The 17,585-nt window shown below is 45.5% G+C and overlaps 1 protein-coding gene across 3 annotated transcripts in view; it reads left to right on the top strand.

Annotated features, from left to right (window-relative positions):
* strn3 (striatin, calmodulin binding protein 3) overlaps nucleotides 1-17,585 on the top strand; it is a 122,229-nt gene that overhangs the window by 39,127 nt on the left and 65,517 nt on the right. For all 3 annotated transcript variants that reach the window (XM_078406445.1, XM_078406444.1, XM_078406443.1), the window contains exon 3: nucleotides 4,798-4,871. In XM_078406445.1, the coding sequence (XP_078262571.1) occupies nucleotides 4,798-4,871 (74 nt within the window). The remainder of the gene's footprint in view (nucleotides 1-4,797; nucleotides 4,872-17,585) is intronic.

Below are 17,585 nucleotides of genomic sequence, written 5' to 3'. Positions count from 1 at the left end.
CTTAACCAACCTGATCTCCTGGTGGCTGAGCACTTCAACCCCCCCCTCCCACTCCCAGTCTGACCTTTCTGTCATGGGCCTCCTCCAGTGTCATAGTGAGGCCCACTGCAAATTGGAGGGCCTCATATTTCGCTTGGGCAGCTTACAGCCCAGCGGTATGAACATTGACTTCTCTAACTTTAGATAGTTCTTCTGTCCTTCTCTTCCCCTCCCCTTCCCAGTTCTCCCACTGTCTTCCTGTCTCCACCTATATCCTTTCTTTGTCCCGCCCCCCTGACATCCGTCTGAAGAAGGGTGTCGACCCAAAACATCACCCATCCTTCTCTCCAGAGATGCTGCCTGACCCGCTGAGTTACTCCAGCATTTTGTGATACCTTATCCTGTATCCAAATTATATTCAATAATAACAGCACTGGTAACAACATTGCCCCTCCCATTTCGCATTTGAACCATGCAGTGGACTAAAGTATTTCACTTATCGGACTTATGATACATAGATTTATTGAGCATATTATTACAACATTTTTCATTGGCTTATTTCTGAGCTGTTGACAAAATACATGAAGTTATATAAAAATAAAAATGTTGGAAACACTCAGCAGATCAGGCAGCATCTGTGGAATGAGAAACAGTTAACATGAAGGCTCCCAAACATAAATTATTGTTTTATTTCCATAGATGTTGCCTGATCTGAGTTTTTTTTGGCATTTTCTGTTTTTATTTCATGTTTCTCGCATTTGCAGGTTTTTTTTGATTTTCATTTATATTGAGTATTGTGAGTTCTCTCAAGATATATGTCAATTCGTGCATTTTAATGTTTTTTTTTAAAGTAGAGAGGGGACACAAGGAAACGTTGATATTTCTTCTCTCTCAGGGTAGCGAAACTTTGGAATTCTCTTGCCCAGAAGTCTGTGGAGACTCAGTGGCTCAATCATACAGAGGTCATTAACTTTCTGGACTAAGGGAATCAAGGGATGTAGATACTGCAGGTAAATAGTGCCGAAATAGAAAATCCGCTCTCGATCATGAATTGCTGTGCAGGCTTTAAGGACCTTTAATTGATTAATTATTCTTACTCTTATGTTAGCCGGTTGACAATGAATTATTCTTACTCTTATGTTAGCTGGTTATTGATGTTAGGAGATTAAAAACTTCTAATCCAATAAATGATGGAGATATTAAAAATGTAATAATAGATAAATTGCTGTCAGACTGGCTGCAAACTCTACAGCAAGTTGATGCACTGTGGGAGGGCCTTTTATTCATTATGTGATGTTGCAGGAAAATAAGGTCTGGTTATTGAAATATTGAAAAGTTTTTGACAGCCAGTTAATTTACATCCCTCTTTAGCTGGCTGTTAAAAGATTGTTTCTACCATTCAATAAAGTCCAAAGCTTATTAGACAGTAATTTTTCTATTCAACTTAAAGCAATTATTAAACATATTAAAACAGCCTATGAAACAAACATTTGACACTGTTAAGCATTTTTTTTAAACAATCAAGAAATACTGACACTCGGCTGTAATCATGTGGATTTATAGATGAAGAAAATGCACTGTACTGAGTCTGGTGCTGGAAAATTATAAAGAAATCGCATACATGAAAGTACTGAACTTGCCGACACTTGATATGGGGAATTTCTGTAAGTTCTGTGTCTGCTGATATCAGTCCCTTTGTAATAATGAATTTCAAAATGAAATGTATACATGATCATTGAATTCTTTAAGTGATCAATTGGTGATATAATACAAGATATTATTTCAAAAGGGTTTATGATAAGATATCACAGTGAGGACTATGCTGTTGTTAGCAGGCAGGGCGTGTATAGGAGTTAGGAAATTGAGTGTTTCTAAATTGTAGGTAATGCTAAGTTTAATGGAGGGGTGTGATTTGGGTTAATTAATGAGGTAGAATACATCAAAATGAGATAGACATGTTAAACAGTAATGTAATTTAGCATTTTTGTATCTTTAATGAAATTAACAAATCAATTCAGCGGAGGTAATTGTAGGCTGGTATGTTTTGATGGGAAGAAAATGAGACTACATATAAGAATGGACGAGGAATAAAGGGATTTAGAAGTGCAGATGCAGAAATGACAAACAGTTAAATAAGGTTAACAAATCAAGCTAAGAACTTAATTCATTCCTAGACACCAAATTAAGAACAGATATGTTAAATATGCTGAACCTGGTGCACAATTCTGACCTACATTTTTATAAATTTGAGATTGATGGTCAGAGAAGGTGCCACAAAGATTTGTATGTTAATAGAACTGAGAAGATTGGCTGAAAAGGATAGCTCTCAGTTGAAAGCTAGACTGCGTGGCTAAAAATACAACATGAAATTCTTCACCCAAAGTACCTTATGGTTGTGAATGTGCACCCAAAAAGTGTAGATGTGGCAAACGGTGTGGTCAAATTTAATGGTAAGTTGAAAGGTGGAAGATGAAGAAATAAGTATACGGATTTATAGATGAAGAAAATTGGTGGGGATATTCATTTAACATAAATGTCGATATGGGCTCTTTGGGCTAAGAGGTCTCTCTATATTTTTTGCATTCTGTTATTTTGCAATAACAAATTGATGCAGCTATGCAAGGTGATGAAGACACGAATTTTGTTTCTATAATGGAATAGTTATATGTTTCATAGTTGAAGTACCTCTAACATTAACTAGTCATTTATTTCATGCTGTTTGCAGGACCTTAAATGAAGGTTGGGCACCATGGAATTTATTACAGTGGTAATACCACTCCAAAAGCACTCAATTGCCAACAAAAAAATAGTATGCCCTAAGGTTATGAAAGATGCTGCATAAATAGATTAATTTCTTTCAGCGGTCAAACCTTTATCCTCTCGGCTTTGCACCCGTCTCCTCATCTCTGACCTTGGTCCAACAATTTGCTTATCAAATAATCCCTTTGCCTGTCCAACTATTACCAGCCCTGATCTATCCCCCCCCCTCCTCTTTTCCAGCTTTCTTTCCCACCCCCTGTAATCAGTCTGAAGAAGGGTTCTGACCCGAAACGTTACCTATCCATATTCTCCAGGGATGCTGCTTGACTAGCTGAGGTACTCCAGCATTTTGTGTCTAACCAAACATTTAGCTTAATTTAGGATGTGGAAGGAAACTGGGACAATCAAGAGAAAGCCACACAACCATGAGGAAAATTGATCTTGGGTCCTTGGAGTTGTGAGGCAGCAATGCTATTAATTGCAGCACCTTTCTGCTATTTGTGGTAAAATCTAAAAAATGAGAATGAAACTTTAGTTTGTTGATCTTAAGATCATGGATTCCCTTGCATGAATTTTTCAATATAGTAATAAAGACACAGAATAGTAAATTCCAATGTGATAATATTGGTGGTAATATATGTGAAGCTTAAAATAAGTTTCAAAGTAAGTGTTTTCCTTTATTTACAATGGATTGGGTTTTTTTGTGCCCAAGCCATATTTGTTAATATATTGTGATTTATTTTCCTTTTTAAACTGGATACTTGCTGCATGTGAAAACACCTTGGTTTACGCAGTTGTGACATAAATAGATGCAGCCAGTTTGTGCAGGGTGACTGAGTCATCATAACTTGTGCCTGGGAGATCAGCATTAGCACCATCAGAAAAAAACTGCATTAGGGTGGGATGACATTTTGCAACCTTTTCTTTTTCTCTTGTAAATGGCGCCAAAATATGGTGATGGGTACAAGAATTTCATTGTGCAGTGCATTTGTTGCAATAAAATCATTGAACCATTGAAACATTTCTCACCTTGAAGAGCATGCCGTATCTAGGCCGCTTCTCGGATCAATACCATTACCTCACTTATTTCTCTCTATCTCTAACTTAAACATCTCCCCATACCATACCTGTATGAAGGAGGTGGGGTGGAGGGGAATTAACACCGGTTGATCCCAGGTCACTGAAACAGTGAGGCCACTCTTCCGCCCAACCTCGAATAATGTCTGATTTGAAAACCGGAACTTATGCCTGTGTTATTTATGTGCCATTATATCTAATGATTCTCCGGACTCAGATTAGTTTATTGTCACGTGTACCGAGGTGCAGTGAACAACTTTTATTTTGCATGCTTTCCAGTCAACAGAAAGACTATACATGATTACAATCAAGCTGACCACAGTGTACAGACACAGAATAACAGGAATAACGTTTAGTGCAAGGTAAAGTCCGATTAAAGATAGTTTGATGCTCTCCAATGGTAGGGTAGGCCCGCTCTCTAGTTAGTTCAGTTGCCTGATAGCAGCTGGGAAGAAACTGTCTGAATCTGGAGGTATGCATTTTCACACTTCTGTACTTCTTGCCTGATTGGAGTAGGGAGAAGAGGGAGTATCTCGGTGAGACTTGTTCTTGATTATGGGAAAACGTTGGTGTCAGGTTTATCCTTTGTTTCTGTTAGACCTAATGATGGTCAGCAATTTTTAACTATTTTGAACATTCTCCACACTGAATTGTATAAATTATCTGACTATAAATTCATATAATTCATAAATGTATTCATATTTATATGAATAGATTGATTTTTATTGTATTTTGCTTTCAAAAACATTGAAAACTTAGGTAATAGATTTTTGCACATTTTTCATGTTGAAGGCAATAGTCAACAATCAAGCTTGGTACATCATCAAGCAGTTTTGCCTTGCTTTTGATTGAGGGAACACCATAGGAGTGGGAACAATGACTGATTTTTCCCTTTTTTATTTTGGGAATTACCGTTGCACTCTTCACTAAGATTTTTTTTAAAAGAATGATATATGCTAACAATTTTATTTCTTTCTAAAGGGCAAAATATCATAAATTAAAATACGGCACAGAATTGAATCAAGGTGACTTAAGGATGCCAACATTTGAATCAGGTAATAAAAGCAGATTAAATATTTATAGAAAGCATGTTTTTAAAAAAAAACTTATTTTACAGTAGTTTCTGAATGGTGCTCTACAGTTAATTTGAAGTTGGTTGGATAATATTTTTATATATTTATGTCACTGCATACCAAATTATTTAGGACTATAAGACAATAATTAATTACAAATGCATTTGTTTAAGGATGTAATAAGAAATGAGTTGTTTTTGCCAAGTTTAAATTATTATTTTTAAATTTGCCATGATTAGAGGTCAGGATTTGCCAAAGGAAAGTTTCAATAATGGTTGCACAATTAGATAAGCTCGCAAGGAAGAGAGAGGGAATCCTGTGAAGTCAAAGTTATTATGTTTGCTGATTTGGTGTGGTGCTGTTATTTAGTTTCATCAAATCTCGCGTGCCTTCCACAGGATTTACATGATATTGCTGCAACTGAGCAAATTGATCATCACATCGCAGAAAGTTATCAGCTTAAGTGCACTTGTAACAATGTAATCATCCTTGCCAGTGACCACTAAACACCTTCTCTTTCCCGTAAGGTAATGGGTGTGGAATCAAAAGGTTAAGGAGACTTAAAATGCCCAAATTATTTTTTATATCTTTACTTTTCCTTTTCTGTCTCGTTTTCCGTTTTCTTAAGCTGATCTGCTTTTGTTCCTACTCTTTGTATCCAATTTGGCACCAATTCCTTTTCAATTCTTAAATGTCTTTGGTTAAGAAGAAGCTTGACTGATCTTGTTGTTCACCAATGCCCAGTTGATCATGCAAAATCTTTATTCGCTTGCATCTCAACTATTTACGATATACATTAATGACTTAGATGAAGGGATTAAAAGTGCCATTAGCAAATTTGCAGATGATACTAAGCTGGGGGGTAGTGTGAATTGTGAGGAAGATGCAATAAGGCTGCAGGGTGACTTGGACAGGTTGTGTGAGTGGGTGGATACATGGCAGATGCAGTTTAATGTAGATAAGTGTGAGGTTATTCACTTTGGAAGTAAGAATAGAAAGGCAGATTATTATCTGAATGGTGTCAAGTTAGGAAGAGGGGATGTTCAACGAGATCTGGGTGTCCTAGTGCATCAGTCACTGAAAGGAAGCATGCAGGTACAGCAGGCAGTGAAGAAAGCAAATGGAATGTTGGCCTTCATAACAAGAGGAGTTGAGTATAGGAGCAAAGAGGTCCTTCTACAGTTGTACCGGGCCCTGGTGAGACCGCACCTGGAGTACTGTGTGCAGTTTTGGTCTCCAAATTTGAGGAAGGATATTCTTGCTATTGAGGGCGTGCAGCGTAGGTTCACTAGGTTAATTCCCGGAATGGCGGGACTGTCGTATGTTGAAAGGCTGGAGCAATTAGGCTTGTATACACTGGAATTTAGAAGGATGAGGGGGGATCTTATTGAAACATATAAGATAATTAGGGGATTGGACACATTAGAGGCAGGAAACATGTTCCCAATGTTGGGGGAGTCCAGAACAAGAGGCCACAGTTTAAGAATAAGGGGTAGGCCATTTAGAACGGAGATGAGGAAGAACTTTTTCAGTCAGAGAGTGGTGAAGGTGTGGAATTCTCTGCCTCAGAAGGCAGTGGAGGCCAGTTCGTTGGATGCTTTCAAGAGAGAGCTGGATAGAGCTCTTAAGGATAGCGGAGTGAGGGGGTATGGGGAGAAGGCAGGAACGGGGTACTGATTGAGAGTGATCAGCCATGATCGCATTGAATGGCGGTGCTGGCTCGAAGGGCTGAATGGCCTACTCCTGCACCTATTGTCTATTGTCTATCTCTGGCAAAACATATTCAAACCAAAATATGCAATTGTAAGTACATTAACTGGAGCACATCTGAGATTTGCTTTTGTAAAATATGTGCTAACAGGACCACTTATGAATGAGTAAGTTTATTGGCCAAGTATGCATATGTAAGGAATGTGCCTTGGAGCTCCGCTCACAAATGACAACACAAACATACAGTTAACAATTAAGAATAAAGCATAAACACATCAAAACAATAAGGATACAACTTTACGGTCTAAACATGTGGGTGAAAATAAACCAGAGCACAAAAGAGACTACAGACTTTGGTTATTGAGTAGAACTATCACTCGTGGAAAAAAGCTGTTTTTATGTCTGGCTGTGGCTGCTTTTACAGTCCGGAGTCGCCTTCCAGAGGGAAGTGCTTCGAAGCGTTTGTGGCCAGGGTGAGAGGGGTCAGAGATGATCTTGCCCGCTCGCTTTCTGGCCTTCGCAGTGTACAGTTTGTCAATGGGGGGAAGGTTGCAGCCAACAACCTTCTCGGCTGTGCGAATGATCCGTTGCAGCCTCCGGATGTCGTGCTTGGTGGCTGAGCCAAACCAGACCATGATGGAGAAGGTGAGGACGGACTCAATGATAGCAGTATAGAATTGAACCATCATTGCCTGTGGCAGATTGTGTTTCTTCAGTTGCCGCAGGAAGTACATCCTCTGTTGGGCCGTTTTGACTGTGGAGTTGATGGTGGCCCCCCATTTAAGGTCCCTGGAGATGATGGTTCCAAGGAACTTAAATGACTCCACAGATGTAACTATGGTGTTGTTGATGGTGAGTGGGGGGAGGGGGATCTCTTCGAAAGTCTACAATTAGTTCCACTGTCTTAAGAGCATTGAGCTCCAGGTTGTTGCAATGGCACCAGGACGCCAGCTGTGTCACTTCCCCCCCATCCTGGATCAGTCCAATCAGGATAGTGTCATCCGCAAACCTGAGGAGCTTGACAGAAGAGTCTGTGGAGGTGCAGTTGTTGTGTAGAGAGAGTAAAGGAGAGGGGAGAGTACACAGCCTTGCGGTGCTCCTATGTTGAGGGTCTGCAGGTCCGAGATGTGCTTTCCCCACCTCACATGCTGCTTCCTTTCTGTCAGGAAGTTGATGATCCACTGACAGGGGTTCAGGCACAGTCAGCTGGGAGAGTTTGTAGTGTAGTAGCTCTGGCACAATGGTGTTAAAAGCAGAGCTAAAGTCCACAAATAGAATCCTGGCATAGGTCCCCTTGCGGTCTAGGTGCTGGAGGATGAAGTGCAGGCCTAGATTGACTGCGTCGTCCACCGATCTATTAGCCCTATATGCAGACTGCAGGGGGTCCAGCAGGGGGTTTGTAATGTTTTTCAGCTGGGCCAGCACAGGTCTTTCAAAGGTCTTCATGACCTTTCATGACCTATACAGTTACTGTTTAATTTTTCACCACAGCTGATTAATTATTTGGCCTTTAAGTTAAGTGTTCATTTAGTATTTGGATTAATTTTAGTTGGCATGTATTCTCTTTTGAATTTCCTCATAATTTGAAATGTTAATTTGAATCCAGGATTCAAAACCAGAGCTGATTAAGGAATATAAATTTCAAAATCAAGTTATTATGTGACCACTGTTGATTTGCTCCTCAGCTGCCACAGACACGTCTGGTAATTATATCCTTCTGACCTCATCTACTGCATCTGGTGTTCCCGAAGTGGCCCCCCTGTACCTATGTGTAGACTCTTTGGTGTCTGTTTCACCAAACTCGTGCTCAGTCCACCAAGGCCTACTTGCTGCTTACCATTGTGACTCCCCTTTCCATTTCACATACTGACCTTTCTATCCTGGGCCTCCTCCATTGCCAGGGAGAAGCCATGCACAGATTGGAGGAGCAGCACCTCCTATTCCGCTTGGGTAGCTCACAACATTGAATTCTCCAATTTTAGTTGACTACTAGACCAGGGTGGACCCGTTGGGCCCAAACCTCTCCTGGATTGGTGAAGCACCCTGTACTCCCTTTCCCCTCTCCTCAACCCCCCCTCCCTTCTCCCCCACTCCCCCCTTCCCCCCTCCCTCCCCCCCTCCCCTCCTTTTAAACTTTAAAATGTGAATAACTTTAAAAATGTAAGACCGATTTCAATACGGGCGGCACGGTAGCGCAGCGGTAGAGTTGCTGCTTTACAGCGAATGCAGTGCCGGAGACTCAGGTTCGATCCTGACTACGGGTGCTGCACTGTAAGGAGTTTGTACGTTCTCCCCGTGACCTGCGTGGGTTTTCTCCGAGATCTTCGGTTTCCTCCCACACTCCAAAGACGTACAGGTATGTAGGTTAATTGGCTGGGTAAATGTAAAAATTGTCCCTAGTGGGTGTAGGATAGTGTTAATGTACGGGGATCGCTGGGCGGCACGGACTTGGTGGGCCGAAAAGGCCTGTTTCCGGCTGTATATATATGATATGATATGATATGAATAAAACTACTTGCATTATCACTAAAGTGACAATGGTGAGTAAGGTGGGCCTAAAATTGTCGCACTATGGTGTACCGTTTTGGCTGAAGTTTAGTCACAAAAGATAACAAACTAGTTTTAGTATATAGATACCCACATCCTGCCATTGTGCCCCACCCTTTCTTTCCACCTACATTCCTTCCTCTAGCTTCACAATTCGCAACTCTTCAATCCTTTTGTCTCACACCTTCCGTCTTTTCATTTCTGACCTTTGTCCAACCATCTGTCTATTAAACGACCTCCCCCCCCCCTTCCCCCAACCTGTATCCACATGTTACCTGCCAGGCTTTGTCCTGCCTCTCCTCTCTTCCAGGTTTCTTTAACCCCCCCATCCTTCCAATAACAATCAGTCTTAAGAAGGGTCCCCTATCCATCAAACATCACCTGTCAATGTTCTCCAGAGATGCTGCCTGACCTGCTGAGTTACTTCAGTGATAAACACATAATGTTGGAGTAACTCAACAGTACAGGCAGCATCTCTGGATAGAAGGAATGGGTGATGTTTCGGGTCAGGACCCTTCTTCAGACTGAATCTTTTTTCTGTAACCCAGTAACTACAGTTCTACATGTCTCTGCATTCCATACCTTTCACAGCTCAGGCAGCATATTTGGGGGTGATGGTGGTGCTATCAAGCCACTCTTAGTGCCCGCTAGACATTGAAGTCAATGTCATGTCTGTCGAGGTGATTATCACGAGGCAAGACTCTCTTCCCTTTATTTATTTCCAGTATGTCAAGCGTTGTTCAACTACGAGAACAAATTCATCAGCAGAAGGCGGAGTGTTTGTGGTGGTTACCAGCCCCATGCTAGTCCTGATGCTGATCATGGGTCTTGGAGTCATTGAGGACTCCCAAGTCCACTCCTTCCTGATGGCTTTCCACAGCACCGCATCCTATGCAGGAATTCTCAATAACTTCTTAGAAGGGGAAAGGTCTCTCTGGTCTTTGGAGAAAGAAGTTCGTTGGGAGCTATTGGGGATTGTAATGGAGGAGTCGGGCACATTGCATGAATCAAAGTCTGATCCTGTGAGCGGAACTATGCTGCTGTCTTTTGGTGGGAAAACTCTCGCAATTTAGATATCAATCTGCACCATTTCATAAGGGGGACATTCAACTGTGCTGGTACAGATTTTGCCATATCCATATCTTGTTTTAAAATAGCAATAATGATACAACTGACTGGCCATTTCAGAGGGCATTTAACAAAAAAATGTCTTATCTATAAAAATCTTTACATCACTTGTTATCAGGTTTATCCGATTTGGAACAATTTGTATAATTTGCAATGACCAGTCTAATAATTGCTAAATGCTTTTAGCAGAGGAGATCATTCATCCCATGTGAATACCACATTGGAATTTACCTCCTCTATTACTCAATGCATTCCAGATCCATTGTGATCAAGTGCTTCGAAAGGTTGGTTGTGAGAAAAAGCAACCTCTGCCTCAGCGATGACCTGGACCCACTTCAAATCACCTTCTGCCACTACAAATTAACAGCATTTGTAATCTTGTTGGCTCTCCACTCTGCACTGTCCACTTGTCTAATAAGAACACATACATCATCCTGTTCTACATCTACTGTTCAACACCATCCCGTCAAAGCACATCGTCAAACTTGTGGAATTGGGTTTCGGCAACTCCCTATGCAACTGGATCATTGACTTTGTGGCGGCTCCCAAGGGTCGGGCCATACCACTACCGAACCCCTTGGCACGGGAATGGACCAGTCCAGGGGGGCGGCCCTTAGCTATGGGGATAAAAGACGGGATTTTAGGCGTGATCTCTCTCTCGCAAACTCGACTGGACTAGAGAACAGAAACTTATGGCCTCACCAGGATGGAACGGGCTGAAAGGTTCCTTCACATGCCAGGCTTAGGCGACCGGTGCCCATCTAGCCTCCTGAAAGAGATGGTCGCGCTGCTCGATGGGCACAGGCCGTGCCTAATGTTCGAATACAGTTACCTGCACCTGCTGCCGGCTGACATCCGCCTGCAGCTCACCGACGCCTCCTTCGACGACACCCGGGCCCTCGGCAGGCGCGCAGACCCGCTGGAATGACGTCAGCACGCTGAACGTCACTCCGGCAGCGCCCGATTTCCTCCGGTCGGGCGGGGGAGCTGTGGAAGGAGTGACAGCTGCTCCCCAGAGGCCTGTGAGATCGCTCCCCGCGGCCGTTGCGGGTCCTGCACCTGCAGGCTCCATGCAGCACCGACAGTAAGCACTGGTGCTATTACCACCAGCGCTGGGGTGCTGCAGCCCGACGATGCCGCCAGTCGTGTACGTTCCCGGGAAACGGCGGGGCCGGCTGCCAATAGTCCCTGCGGCGGGCGGCCAGATTCACCGCCTCTTCGCCTGGGATCGGTGCTCCGGCGATCGCTTCCTCATGGATACCGGGGCGGAGCTGAGCGTCCTCCCCCCTTCGCTGGTGGACATTTGTTTCTGTAAGTGTGGAACCGTCCTCACCGCTGCAAATGGAAGCCACATTCGTACGTATGGGGTCCGCACGGTTCACATTGTTTACAGCTCTTGTCATTTCATGTGGCAGTTTACAATCGCCGACGTCTCCCAGCCGTTGCTCGGAGCCGACTTTCTGTGGGCTCATTCTCTCCTGGTGGACGTCAGGCAGCAGCGCTTGGTCCACGCCGACACGATGGAGCCCATCGCGTTGCGCCTGGATAAGCCCATTGCACGCCCTCTGTCGTCTGTGGATTCCTATTTTGCTCGGGTCCTGGCAGAGTTCCGGGAAATTATGACCCCGCAATTCCGGTAGACGACCCCCAAGCACGGGGTGGTCCATTTCATATTAACTACCGGCTCACCCCTCCACGCACGAGCACGCCGACTGCCGTCTGATAAGCTACGTCTGGCACGGCAGGAGTTCCGCACGATGGAGTCCTTGGGGATCGTCCGCCCTTCCAACAGCCCATGGGCGTCCCCACTCCACATGGTCCCTAAGGCAAACGGTGGCTGGAGACCTTGCGGGGATTATCGGCAGCTGAATGTCGCTACCACCGCGGACCGGTTCCCCGTGCCCCACATCCAGGACTTCAACGCGCATTTGGCCGGGCCTACAATCTTCTCGAAAGTGGATTTGGTGCGCAGCTATAATCAAATCCCGGAGAATGTGCCTAAGACGGCAATCATCACGCCGTTTGGTTTGTACGAGTTCGTGTGGATACCGTTCGGCCTTAAGAACGCCGCGCAGGCATTCCAACGGTTGATGGACGGGGTGTGACGCGGGCTTGATTTTCTGTTCGTCTACCTCGACGACATCTTGGTGGCCAGCCGCTCGCGGCAGGAGCACTGTGTCCACCTCCGGCAGCTCTTTCAGTGGCTCAACGAGCACGGTTTGGCTATCAACCTCGCCAAGTGCCGCTTTGGAGTGACTACAATAGACTTTCTCGGCCACCGAGTGACTTCGCAAGTCACGGTTCTCCTGCCGGACAAAGTTGACGCCAACCGTCGTCCACCCTCTGTGCGAGGCCTGCAGGAGTTCGTCGGCATGGTGGCCTTTTATCACCGTTTTCTGCCATCCGTGGCCCACATCATGCGGCCGCTATACGAGCTGCTGGCGGTGAAGCGTAAGGACGTCGTGTGGACCGACGAGGCGGTAACAGCATTTGACGGCGCGAAGGAGGCCCTGGCTTGGGCTGTGCTGCTGGTTCACCCACGAGAGGATGCCTCAACAGCCCTTACGGTGGACGCCTCAGAGTCGGCGGTTGGTGCCGTGCTGGAGCAACTGATGGACGGGGGTTGACGCCCCCTGGCCTTCTTCAGCCGGCACCTCAACAACGCCCAGAGGAAGTACAGCGCATTTGACCGCGAGCTCCTAGCTCTGTACCTGGCGGTGCGCCACTTCCGTTATTTCCTGGAGGGTCGCCCGTTCACCGCGTACACGGACCACAAGCCACTCACGTTCGCCCTGGCAAAGGTTTCCGACCCATGGTCCGCTCGACAGCAGCGCCAGTTGGCATACATTTCGGAATACACCACCTCCATTCGCTTCGTCGAGGGGGAGGAAAACCGGGCGGCCGACGCGTTGTCTCGCCCCGCCGTCGACGCCGTTTTCGAAGTGGTGCCCGGCATTGATTATTCTGCCCTGGCGGAGGCCCAGCTAATGGATGGGGAGATGTCCCTCTCGGCCCCAGAGGAGCGACGATATTGTGTGATGTGTCGTCTGGTCAGCCGCGTACCATCATCCCTACTGCCTGGCGCCGGAGGGTGTTCGACGTGGTCCACGGGCTGGCTCACCCATCCATCCGGGCGACGAAGGCACTTGTAGCTGCGCCGTTCATGTGGCACGGTCTGCACAAGCAGGTTGGCCACTGGGCCATCACCTGCATTCCGTGCCAGACGGCGAAAATCCAACGCCACGTCCGGGTGCCACTCCAGGAGATCGGTCAACCCCGATGGCGTTTCGACCATCTGCATGTGGACATTGTGGGCCCTCTTCCGCCGTACCGGGACATCACCCACCTCCTCACGGTGGTGAACCGCTTCATGCGGTGGACGGAGGCCATACCGCTGGCCGACACATCCACAGCTACATGCACTCGTGCGTTGGCCGCGCATTGGATTGCTCGCTTTGGGGTCATCTCGTCGGACCGGGAGCCACAGTTCACCTCTGAGCTGTGGGCGGCCATGGCCCACCTGTTGGGTGTGCGGCTGCACCACACCACGGCCTATCACCCGCAGGCAAACGGCCTGGTGGAGAGGTTCCACCGGCAGCTGAAGGCAGCGTTGAAGGCACGACTCTCCGGCATGGACTGGATGGACGCACTACCATGGGTCTTGCTGGGCATCCGGATTGCGCCTAAGGAGGACCTGGCCTCATCTTCAGCGGAGCTCGTGTACAGGTCGCCGCTCACAGTGTCCGGGGAGTTCGTGCCCTCGGGGCCGGGGCAGCAGGAACCGCCCTCATCCACCCTACAGCGCCTTCGCGAGCGAGTTGGCAAGCATGCACCCGTGCCGACGTCACGCCACGGGACATTTCGCCCGCACATGCCATCGGCCCTCCGAGACCGCGCCTATGTGTTCCTGAGCCGTGACGCCCACCGGACGCCGCTCCAGAGGGCATATGAGGGCCTGTACCGGGTGCTGCAGCACGGACAGACAACCTTTGTCGTGGACATGGGGGGCCGGCCGGAGGCCGTGTCAATTGACTGCTTAAAGCCGGCGCATTTGGACATTGACCAACCGGTGCGGGTTGCCCCTCTGTCGGCCGATTTTTGTACGCGGTCAGGTCGGGTTGTGCGACCGCCAGTGCGTTTCGTGCCTCCGGTTCGGGGGGGGTCCCAAGGGTCGGGTCATACCACTATCGAACCCCTCAGCATGGGAATGGGCCAGTCCAGGGGGGCGGCCCTTAGCTATGGGGATAAAGGACGGGATTTTAGGCGCGATCTCTCTCTCGCAGACTCAACCGGACTAGAGAACACAACAAATAAATCCCTCCCGAAATACCTGGCTCCTCGCCTTTATTTGGGACTTTTCGATGCGCCACAACTTACTAATTGACAAACCTCAACCAGTATGGATTGGCAACAACACTTGCTGACCATCAGCACAGGGGAACCTAAGGGCTGTGTGCTTAGTTCTCTGCTCTACTCTCTCGATAGACACGACTCTGTTGCCAGACACAGCTGCAATGCCATCTGTAAATTTACCGACATCATCATTGGATGAATAATGGGTGACGATGAGTCAGAGTACAAGAGGGAGATCTTGCTCTCAGTGTTATCAAGATCATGGAGGTGATTATTGACTTAAGGAAGGGAAAGCTGAAGGACCATGTTTCGGTCTTCATTGACGGTGCCATTGGAGAGTGTCAACAACTTCAAATTCCTGCGTGTACAAACCCTGATGATCTGTTCTGGGCCCAGCACACTGATGCAACTGATGCAGAAGTTCGAGGAAATTCTGCATGCCACTGAATACTCGATCAAACTTCTATAAGTGCAGGTTGGAAAGCAGACTGACTGTTTGATCGTGGTCTGGTTCAGAAATTTTATTGCTGCAGAAAGTGATGGGCTGTTCCCAATCCTTCATGGGTTCTGATCCCCTAATTAATTGAAGGGACTCACAGGAAGTATTGCCTCAAGAAGGCAGCTAATATCAAAGATCCATACTCCCCTGGTCACACCACTTACTGCTAATCATTTACTGCCAGTGAATCATTACCTCCAAATTAATTAACACCTTTTTTATCAGCTGTCAGGCTCTTGAATAACCCTAACCACAACTGTACCTCAACCACCGTGTACTTTCATGTACCCTACAGAACCACTATGGACTTTCCACTGCATATGTAAGCTTTTCCACTATCGCCTCATTTACTAGAATAACTGATCTGGAAGCTACTATATAAATGCCGAAAATTCAAAGAATATAATACTAGTTAAGTATTAAACCAGAAACCCAGAGACTTGGAGTAAAAATCTAGAGCCAGAGGTTCATGGCTGCAAGGAATGTAAATTTGAGACTCAAGAAAATGTGCATGTTGGAATCTTGAGCAAAATACAAAATGCTGGAGGAACTCAGTGGGCCAGGCAGCATCTGTGAAGGGAATGGACAGGTAATGTTTTGGGTTGGGACCCTTTGGATCATTCTATCTGCAGTTGCTGCCTAATCTGCTAGGTTCCTCCAGCATTGCAGAATTTAAATTTATTAAATTATCTGTCGTAAAAAAAAGTATCATTCATGTCTGTCAGATTGATGTGAAAACCCATCTGATTTATTGATGTGAATGGAAAGTGTAGTTGTTACCCTGCCTGACCTCGGCACGTTACTTTGTACCCATGACAATATGGCTGAGCAAGTCACTCAGTTTAAGGCCAAATAGAGCCATAAATGTCATTGGTAAACAACATTATAAAAACAGATCTTGATTTCAAGTGAGTGTATTATTGATGTCAGAGGATTTGCTTTTGTTTATTGCTAAGGCTTGAAATTTTCAGTTTCAATATATTAACATAAAGAAAACATCAAATACCACCCGCAGCTCAGCCTTGTTCCCAGACAGAAATGTGCATGTCTTAATCAATTTATATGCATAGATTAGTGATGAATCCAATTTCTATTTTGGTTGTGCTGACTAATGGCATAATGTTGAAGAAACAGAAGTGAAGAGCAAATGAAAATACGATGAGAAAACTAAAGTGTACATTATTACATTAAAGAAAGTGTATATTTTTCTGAAGTTCAATCAGAAACTATCACCAATAAATTTTCTGATACCTCTCTAAACTTCACCAAGAATGTGGTGACTGACAGGAACATTTATGGTGTTTAACACCCTTTAGTGATGGATTGCATAATATGTTGTTTCAACTTGTGTGCACATCTGAATAAAGTGCCAGCGTGAATGGAATAGACTCTGTAAATGAAACAGCATTCAATAGCTTTGACAAGTGGTGGGGTCCTGCACATGTAATCCTCTGAGATCAGGATAAGTTTGTTTCAAATCACGGAATAGATTTGGCATCTAAGAAACAGAATCCATGTAGACATTATATTACAGCAGCCCATTAGGGGCGGCATTGTGGCGCAGCGGTAGAGTTGCTGCCTTACTTGGGTTCGATCCCAACTATGGGTGTCATCCGTACGGAGTTTGTACGTTCTCCTCATGACCTCCTGGGTTTTCTCTGAGATCCTCGGTTTCTTACTACACTCCAAAGATGTACAGGTTTGTAGGTTAATTTGCTTGGTATCATTGTAAATTGTCCTGTGTGTGTAGGTACTGTTAATGTGCAGGGATCGCTAAAAGTGTAAACACAAGTGGATTGTGTCACAGAGTCATACGGTGTGGAAACGGGTCCTTTGGTCCAACTTGCCCACAGCAACCAACATGACCCATCTACACTAGTCCCACGCCTGCGTTTGGCCTTTATCTCTCTAAACCTGTCCCATCCATGTACCTGTTTAATTGCTCCTGAAACGTTGCGATTATCCCTGCCTCAACTACCTCCTCCGGCAGCTTGTTCTATACACCCACTGTCCTTTGTGTGAAAAAGTGACCCCTCAGATTCCTATAAAATCTTTCCCCCCTTCACTTTAAACCTATGCCGTTTGATTCTCGATTTCCTCTACTCTAGGCAAGAGACTCTGCGTCTACCCGATCTATTCCTCTCATGATGGTTTATACATTTATATTTTTGAGTGGTAAAGGTGGCGTATGATATGCTTGCCTTTATCAGTCTAGGCAGGTATAATTGTCAGGAAATCATGTTTCAGTTTTATAGAACTTTGGTTAGGCTGCATTTGGAATATTGCGTACAATTCTGGTAGCTCCATTGCAGGCGGGATGTGGACACTTTGGAGAAGGGGCAAAAGAGGTTTACCAGAATGATGCATTGATTGGGGATGGGGAGGTGGGGTTAGCTAGAAGGAGAGGTTGGGCAAACTTGGATTGTTTTCTCTGGAACATTGGAGGTTGAGGAGTGACC

Source organism: Rhinoraja longicauda, chromosome 10 (genome assembly GCF_053455715.1).
Source record: "Rhinoraja longicauda isolate Sanriku21f chromosome 10, sRhiLon1.1, whole genome shotgun sequence".
Taxonomy (NCBI): domain Eukaryota; kingdom Metazoa; phylum Chordata; class Chondrichthyes; order Rajiformes; family Arhynchobatidae; genus Rhinoraja; species Rhinoraja longicauda.
Note: the sequence above shows the minus strand (reverse complement) of the source record. Positions and strands in the feature narration are given on the sequence as shown.